At 41.5% G+C, this 9,279-nt stretch overlaps 1 protein-coding gene across 1 annotated transcript; it reads right to left on the bottom strand.

Annotated features, from left to right (window-relative positions):
- Positions 1–141: 141 nt before the first annotated feature.
- On the bottom strand, positions 142–4,128 carry LOC138955906 (uncharacterized). The gene is made up of 3 exons (XM_070327412.1): positions 4,037–4,128; positions 2,121–2,267; positions 142–756 (listed from the first exon to the last, which is right to left on the bottom strand). Exons 1-3 carry the CDS (start codon positions 4,056–4,058, stop codon positions 173–175), a joined length of 753 nt encoding a protein of 250 aa, XP_070183513.1. The 5' UTR covers positions 4,059–4,128; the 3' UTR covers positions 142–172.
- Between the last annotated feature and the right edge of the window lie 5,151 nt (positions 4,129–9,279).

Consider the following 9,279-nt stretch of genomic DNA (forward strand, 5'->3'; position numbering starts at 1 on the left):
GTAGTCGGCTGGACGTTAAGCAACAAATAAACAAACAAAAACGGTCAATTTCATAATGGAGGTAAACACGTGAGTAAGTTCAAAATCACAATGCTTTTCGTACCTGTTCATCTCCAAATGAGGCTGGTGGTATCGGTACATTTCCAGATGAGGCTTTTGGTAGCGGTACATCTCAGATGAGGCTGGTGGTATCAGTACATCTCCAGATAAGGCTGGTGGTATCGGTACATTTCCAGATGAGCCTGGTGGTATCGGTACATTTCCAGATAAGACTGGTGATAGCGGTACATCTCCAGATGAGGCTGATGATAGCGGTACATCTCCAGATGAGGCTGGTGATAGATAGCGGTACATCTCCAGATGAGGCTGGTGGTATCGGTACATTTCCAGATAAGGCTGGTGATAGCGGTACATCTCCAGATGAGGTTGGTGGTATCAGTACATCTCCAGATAAGGCTGGTGATAGCGGTACATCTCCAGATGAGGCTGGTGATACTGGTACATGTCCAGATAAGACTGGTGAAACTGGTACATATCCAGATAAGGCTGGTGATACTGGTAAATCTCCAGATGAGGCTGGTGATGGCGGTACATCTCCAGATGAGGCTGGTGATACTGGTACATCTCCAGATAAGGCTTGTGATACTAGTACATCTCCAGACGAGGCTGGCAATACTTGTACATCTCCAAATGAGGCTGGCAATACTGGTACATCTCCAGATGAGGCCTGAGGTACCAGTACATCTCCAGATGAGGCTGATAAAAAACAAATCATATCTTTTAACTGACAGAAGCATGTGTTGCATATATATATATATTGTAATACAGACCTTGGGACCTCAATTTTGCCATGGAGTTTAACAAAAAAAAAGCTACGTGCATTTTCAGAAAAATGAGAGTACCACATAACTTTTAATCAGTCATTTCAAACATGCTGCACACACCGTCATTGATAAAAAAAAAGATGCAAATCTTTGTTGATTTTTTCTTTAAGAGAAGACCTAATGTCATTAGACATCTGTTTCATCATTGCTGTAGCCTTCTTGCAGGAACACTTAGACTTCTGCGCGATGTTTAAGACAGGAAACACACTTTTGACAGCTTGTAAAATCACATCTGCTGTGCTCAATGACAAATTCATTTTCACTATCAGCTCGGATAACATCGCTTTGGCATGTACTGCACCCTGTTCCTCGGGTAGATCTTTTGCAAAAGACAAAGTCTGTGATGCTCCTCATGCTGGCAGCGGCTTTTCTTGGTGTTGTCAATTTCAGGATCCCTATGAGTCTAGCTTTGACATGCAGTGTCTATCGATGTCAAACTTGGAAAACATACGTTGAAAGGAATTCCTGTTCCCGAACAGCCTTTTTCTTTGCTCCTGCTGAGGATCCACCTCTTTGTTGTTGTTTTTGCATGATAAAAATTGAGCTTTCCACGCTTTGAGCTGATCAACGCAACTGATCTCGTTTAGTCACTTCATACGAGATTCAAAATGGCCATAGTAACAGGGTTTTTTTACACTAACTGAGTGAACCGAAAGTAGAAACTCAAGAAGTCTAGGAATTATTTCTCTTTTTTTCCACAGACCGTATCAATCGTAATTTAGAAAATCAAGAGTACAAAATATGGCAAAATCTTACGGGTTCCCTTTTCTGTACTATAAATAGCAATAAAATGATCACAAGATCAAGAAGGGGCATTTACAGGCTTCATGGCCTATCTAATACTAATGTACATTTGAAACTTAGTCAGGTATAGATTACATTCAAAAAGCAGAGGGGTGGACTTTTTCTTGGGTTCCTACCATTGTAAGTTTTTGTTAAAACTTTAAACAATTAAAGTAAAGGTTAATGTATTGGCAAAACAAAGACGAGAACCGAAAAATGCCACACTATGAAAATAAGTATGATAAAATGAAGTCGCAGTAACACTAAGCTTTCAGTTTTATGGGAAAAGTATATATTTCACGACGTTACAAAAACATATTGAACGGAATTGCCACCACCAAGGAATATGATAGCCATGCCTTCAACCCTATTCAACGAAGAGGAAATCTGTATCTGTCAAGTCAATGCTGGTGTCTTGATTACCGCTTTACTGCTTTAAAGAAATGTGCCAACCTTGTGTTTTTTCTTCTGTGACTCGACGGCCTCCAGCTCCTCTTGCAGTACCACAACTCGTTTGGACAGCTGCTAGTTGCGGAATGACAGACTGTCGACCTCCTGCTGGTACTTTCTGTTCCATTGTTCCTTCTCTTTCAGGTGCTCCTATACAACAGGCACAAGAACCAATTGTATTTATGGTCAGTTGACAAAGCCATCTACTTTCAGTACATTTGACACTTTTCAACAATTTAGTCTTATGGTATGAATATTCTTCAAATGGCAAACAATTTTCTAATTACATTCAAAGTTATTCTTATAATTATCATATGTTAAAAGGCTTTTCTGGTTAATGTTAATTGTAATTCAATCAAGTTTGCGTTTTAATGAAACAGATCCTGTGATTGGTCAGAATGCCCCAACTCATTAAAAATTACCGGTCATTAAATAGAGCTTAAACAATGACCACGAGTTGATTAGTGGAAAATAAACCACGAGTGGGTATTTGCAGCCTCTTGGTAATTCACGAGTGTGCGGAGCAGGTTGTTAATGAATTTTTTAGCTAGTGGCTATCGACAATTAGTCACCGGTAATTTGTAATGAGTTGGGACATTCTGACCAATCACAGGATCTGTTTCATTAAAACGCAAACTTGATTGTATTACAATTGTCGATAACCACTCGCTAAAAAATCCATTAACAACCTGCTGGCGAGGCGTATTGATACAGCCTCAACTAGTCTCGGTTAGCTTTGAGGGTCATTTTACAAGTAGGAAATATGAAGGCCAACGAAATACCGAGACCATAAGGTATGCGAAGTGATGACGTTGAGTACGTGACGTAAGTTAATGCATGAATTCTTCCGGACTACGTCAGTCAATTCCAAAGATCGCTTTTGTGATGAAAAGAATTTGTTTTAGAGTTTGCTGTCCAGAAACCCGTCAAAAAAGAAGGGAAAATGTGTGTGAAAGAAAACAAAACAGGAGCAGAGTGATACGATAGGAATACAGAGACATTTCTTGGGACTTGACCCTTGCAGGTAGGTGGACTGAAAGTAGTGTGTGAACAGAACAGAACCAATTCTGTCTGTTTACAACCGCATGAAAGCAGGAAAGAGATTGTCGTCAGATTCAATTACAATAACATTAACATGCTTCCATTTGAAACTTCTCGGTCTTCATCGTGGATTGACGCCCTCCCAAAGTCTAATTGAAGCCCTCCGTCGCTTCGCTCCGTCGGGCTTCAATTAGCTTTTGTCGGGCGTCAATCCCCGATGAAGACTTCGAAGTTTCAAATGGAAGCATGTTAATCACTTAATGTGTAACTGAACAGGTGGGGGCCTCATCAGATCAAAAAGCTGTGTCTGGCAAGAACCGTAGTGAAGGCATTACATCCGCATCAAAGCGACGAAGGAAAGTGTCCATTCTAGCTCTGCCCTCTAAAGTCAAACAGCAGTAAGTCCACTCATAATAAAGCCAAAATGAAGTATTGCCAGTCATAATTATGATAATATGACTGGCAATACTTCATTTTGGCTTTGATTTTTGTTTGTATGTTTGCTTAACGCCCAGCCGACCACGAAGGGCCATATCAGGGCGGTGCTGCTTTGACATATAACGTGCGCCACACACAAGACAGAAGTTGCAGCACAGGCTTCATGTCTCACCCAGTCACATTATTCTGACACCGGACCAACCAGGCCTAGCACTAACCCCATAATGCCAGACGCCAGGCGGAGCAGCCACTAGATTGCCAATTTTAAAGTCTTAGGTATGACCCGGCCGAGGTTCGAACCCACGACCTCCCGATCACGGGGCGGACGCCTTACCACTAGGCCAACCGTGCCGGTTTTTGGCTTTGAAGGGCAGGCTAAAGGTAGTCACTTTGATTAACTGGAAATAATTCATGCAAGTTTTTGTCTTAGCTTTTCTTACCTGAATTATTGCGTAAAGCCATGAGGACCACTCATCCTCCTACCTCTGGTGTAATGAGGGTAGTAGTCCATTTTTGCCGCAAGTACCTGGATAAAAAAAAGCATACACAATAAAATATTTTGTGTTGCCTCAACGTGCATGTCCACCCCCCCCCCTCCCCCATGTGACCATCTTATCAAGTTGCAGATATTGCTAGTGGTCAGTGTGTTCCCAACACAAATGTGACAAAGGGGTGCTGGTTTTTGTTTTATTAGGTTGAACTTGAAGAATTTTGTAGTAATGAATGTTTTTTGTTCACATCAATTTTGACTCGGTTTAAAGACTTTCATCTGGAATGTTCATAGATCAACCCATAAAAGTTTATCAAATTCCCTTACCAATAAATACACTTTAATTTTCCATGACCAGTGGCTGAACTTCTGTAACACTGACATTCAATTACAATAACATTAACATGCTTCCATTTGAAACTTCTCGGTCTTCATCGTGGATTGACGCCCTCCCAAAGTCTATAGTAATTGAAGCCCTCCGTCGCTTCGCTCTGTCGGGCTTCAATTAGCTTTTGTCGGGCGTCAGTCCCCGATGAAGACTTCGAAGTTTCAAATGGAAGCATGTTAATCACTTAATGTGTAACTGAACAGGTGGGGGCCTCATCAGATCAAAAAGCTGTGTCTGGCAAGAACCGTAGTGAAGGCATTACATCCGCATCAAAGCGACGAAGGAAAGTGTCCATTCTAGCTCTGCCCTCCAAAGTCAAACAGCAGTAAGTCCACTCATAATAAAGCCAAAATGAAGTATTGCCAGTCATAATTATGATAATATGACTGGCAATACTTCATTTTGGCTTTGATTTTTGTTTGTTTGTTTGCTTAACGCCCAGCCGACCACGAAGGGCCATATCAAGGCGGTGCTGCTTTGACATATAACGTGCGCCACACACAAGACAGAAGTCGCAGCACAGGCTTCATGTCTCACCCTGTCACATTATTCTGACACCGGACCAACCAGGCTTAGCACTAACCCCATAATGCCAGACGCCAGGCGGAGCAGCCACTAGATTGCCAATTTTAAAGTCTTAGGTATGACCCGGCCGGGGTTCGAACCCACGACCTCCCGATCACGGGGCGGACGCCTTACCACTAGGCCAACCGTGCCGGTTTTTGGCTTTGAAGGGCAGGCTAAAGGTAGTCACTTTGATTAACTGGAAATAATTCATGCAAGTTTTTGTCTTAGCTTTTCTTACCTGAATTATTGCGTAAAGCCATGAGGACCACTCATCCTCCTACCTCTGGTGTAATGAGGGTAGTAGTCCATTTTTGCCGCAAGTATCTGGATAAAAAAAAGCATACACAAAAAAATATTTTGTGTTGCCTCAACGTGCATGTCCACCCCCCCCACCCCCCCCCCCCCCCCCATGTGACCATCTTATCAAGTTGCAGATATTGCTAGTGGTCAGTGTGTTCCCAACACAAATGTGACAAAGGGGTGCTGGTTTTTGTTTTATTAGGTTGAACTTGAAGAATTTTGTAGTGATGAATGTTTTTGTTCACATCAATTTTGACTCGGTTTAAAGACTTTCATCTGGAATGTTCATAGATCAACCCATAAAAGTTTATCAAATTCCCTTACCAATAAATACACTTTAATTTTCCATGACCAGTGGCTGAACTTCTGTAACACTGACATTCAATTACAATAACATTAACATGCTTCCATTTGAAACTTCTCGGTCTTCATCGTGGATTGACGCTCTCCCAAAGTCTAAAGTAATTGAAGCCCTCCGTCGCTTCGCTCCGTCGGGCTTCAATTAGCTTTTGTCGGGCGTCAATTCCCGATGAAGACTTCGAAGTTTCAAATGGAAGCATGTTAATCACTTAATGTGTAATTGAACAGGTGGGGGCCTCATCAGATCAAAAAGCTGTGTCTGGCAAGAACCGTAGTGAAGGCATTACATCCGCATCAAAGCGACGAAGGAAAGTGTCCATTCTAGCTCTGCCCTCCAAAGTCAAACAGCAGTAAGTCCACTCATAATAAAGCCAAAATGAAGTATTGCCAGTCATAATTATGATACTATGACTGGCAATACTTCATTTTGGCTCTGAAGGGCAGGCTAAAGGTTAAGGTAGTCACTTTGATTAACTGGAAATAATTCATGCAAGTTTTTGTCTTAGCTTTTCTTACCTGAATTATTGCGTAAAGCCATGAGGACCACACATCCTCCTACCTCTGGTGTAATGAGGGTAGTAGTCCATTTTTGCCGCAAGTATCTGGATAAAAAAAATCATACACAATAACATATTTTGCAGGGTTCCACATCACGTAAAATTGGAGGTATTATACCCTCTGACCCCCCCAAATCACGTACGAGACGCTCTTTGAAAGGGTGTCGGTAAGTAACAATTATTTTGCCAAGAGGTATAATAACGTACGACTTGAAAGGCAAAAGGGTATGACTTTGATCGTTTTACAAACGGTACGACTGGTTATGCGACGCTCGAGGTTTTTTTGGTTTTTTTTTTCGCGGGAGACTAATTTCGGAAAGCTTCACCGGCGATCTCGACACGTGTTTTACTGTCTCCGGGAAGTCGGCGCTGTCAGCGTGACCAGAGTTACTTCCCCTCCGCTATTTTCGGTTCTGTTGGTTCCGCGAAGACCGCGAGCGTGCAAGTTTGCAGACGATCAGTTTTGTCACTGACTTTGTGTTTGAAAAGGCCACGACCAAGAAAGCCTGTTGCAGTTGATCCAAAACAACGAACTTTGACGTTTGCATTTTTGCGATACCTGATTTTAGCATGCTTGGTGACATTCTCTTGACCATTCCAATCACTTCTGTACCCTGTGAGAGAGGCTTTAGTCAACAGAACCGGGGGAAGTCAAAGCTAAGGAACCGACTCTCAGTGGAGAGACTGGCCTAACAAAATGATGATTAAACACGTAGGCACTGACCTAAAGCGTGACATCACTGGAAGGGCGGCATTGCAAGTGCACGGAGCCATGAGGAAAACTAAGGAAATCTGTTGACAGTGGCTGTGACTTGCAAAACAAAACACCAAGACTTCACCCAAAGACTGAGTTACAGAGTAATAATTATTAGAGCCATACAGTTGCAACGCCCTTTCAATGATGCCACGCTTTAGTGTGTTGAAACTTAGATTGAACTGTTGTTGTGGAGAGACACAGTCACAAGTGTGTTGCAGATGTGAATTTCAACAGGCACTTGATAGGTGTGTTGTTAATTTGTAACCAACAACTGAACAGGCAAATAATTTCAAACTTATTGATACTCATAATAATATTCTTGTTGTTGTGGAACTGAACTGACTTTTCATAGCATTACCCTGAATTTTGGGGGAAAATCAATCAATCAATCAATATGAAGCTTATATAGCGCGTATTCCGTGGGTACAGTTCTAAGCGCTTGTCGAAGAGTTGTCAACACAGGACTAACAAAGAAACTAACATCTTCAGACGGACACGAACCCTATCACACACTAGCAAACCCTGGTAAACAAACAACTGTTTAACAACAATGTACACATCAATAGCTAGGTCGAACAAAATAATATTAAGCACAAAGAAAACACCTCTCACAGAGCACAGCACAAGAATGTCTTTTGGGGCACAGCACATCACGTCGAGCATGAAAGTCGCAGCCAGCTACGGGAAGAACTGAGTCTTCAACCTACTCTTAAAATAACTGTGGCACTGCACTGGTAAACTCATAATTGTCAGTTGGTGGCTGGGTTCTGGGTTATTAATAAAAGTTTACTGTTCAGAATTTCAAGCCAGTTTACTTGTTCGTTTTGTGAAAGCTCTCAGCCTCTGACTAGTGTTTTGATACCGCGGTAATTGCTGTAAATGTTTAAGTGTTATCATAGACCTGTATTAGATAAATGGTGTTATTCACTTATTGTAATGCTACAAGCAAGAATTTACACATATGACATTTCCCAATGGTCATAAATTATTTCCTTTATTCAAAGCACTCTCAAATTGACAATGCAATCTGCACACATTGACATCATGCACATGCAAGAACCTGGTAAAACAGCAAAGCAATACACAGAGTCGCCGACAACATGCCATACCCTTTGATCAATCAGGAAAGGGTATGAAAACCCTTTACTTTTATGGTGAAAGGGTATGAATACCCTTGACCTCAGAGCCTGTGTGGAACCCTGATTTTGTGTTGCCTAGACGTGCATGTCCACCCCCCCCCCCCCCCCCATGTGACCATCTTATCAAGTTGCAGATATTGCTAGTGGTCAGTGTGTTCCCAACACAAATGTGACAAAGGGGTGCTGGTTTTTGTTTTATTCGGTTGAACTTGAAGAATTTTGTAGTAATGAATGTTTTTGTTCACATCAATTTTGACTCGGTTTAAAGACTTTCATCTGGAGTGTTCATAGATCAACCCATAAAAGTTTATCAAATTCCCTTACCAATAAATACACTTTAATTTTCCATGACCAGTGGCTGAACTTCTGTAACACTGACATTATAGTGACAGTCAGTGTCACTGACAAGTCAGCATGCAGCTCAGCACTCGCTGCACTGTGACCTGAGAGTGAGAAACTATACTCTATAGACCCAAATGAAACACAGCACTCTGAACGTTTTCACACGACATATTTTACTCGAATTTGCAAATGTGTTCTTCGGGTTGGTAGACTAAACGCTTACAATTAAGCTTACATCGAAAGAAATCGATGCGCAGAAAGTTCACCTTCGTCGCTTCGACAATGTTCAGAATCAGAGCACTCAGCACTGACTCGACTGAGTTGTGGAGAGAGCGATGTGGAAAGTAAAAATCAGGCTTATGATCAGCATTGTATTTCAAATTACTTACGTATATATTTTACATTGCAAAACAATCAAATAAAGTCATCAAAAGTTGTTTACCAGCAGAGCACATCAGAAAAAATGGCGTCCTTTCACATCTCCGATGAGGGCGGCAGGTCAAATTTCGTCTGACTGTGGTCGAACCATTTGAAGATCAATGGATCCGTGATGGCTCATAGTGTGAATTGTGTATCTTTTCACAAAAGACAAGTTTCGCAAAACGAGAAGAAGCACGAATGGGATACGTATTTCATTATTTCGAGTAAAACAAAATTCCCACAAATCTCATTTTTTTTACAAGGAACACTCTCAGATAAAAATATATTTGACAATTTATCATAGTTGCCCTAAAGACCCCATTTTCCAAAGGTCAACATAAGTCTCAAAATTACTTTTTGATT

This window comes from Littorina saxatilis, unplaced genomic scaffold (genome assembly GCF_037325665.1).
Source record: "Littorina saxatilis isolate snail1 unplaced genomic scaffold, US_GU_Lsax_2.0 scaffold_1281, whole genome shotgun sequence".
Taxonomy (NCBI): Eukaryota; Metazoa; Mollusca; class Gastropoda; order Littorinimorpha; family Littorinidae; genus Littorina; species Littorina saxatilis.

Excerpts from the sequence above, each read along its gene's own strand:
- LOC138955906 (XM_070327412.1), bottom strand. The coding sequence starts at position 4,058 with ATGGCTTTACGCAATAATTCAG. Across the intron at positions 2,268-4,036 it reads GGCTTTACGCAATAATTCAG|GAGCACCTGAAAGAGAAGGA; the intron begins GTAAGAAAAGCT and ends CCTGTTGTATAG. Across the intron at positions 757-2,120 it reads CACAGAAGAAAAAACACAAG|CCTCATCTGGAGATGTACTG; the intron begins GTTGGCACATTT and ends GTTTTTTATCAG.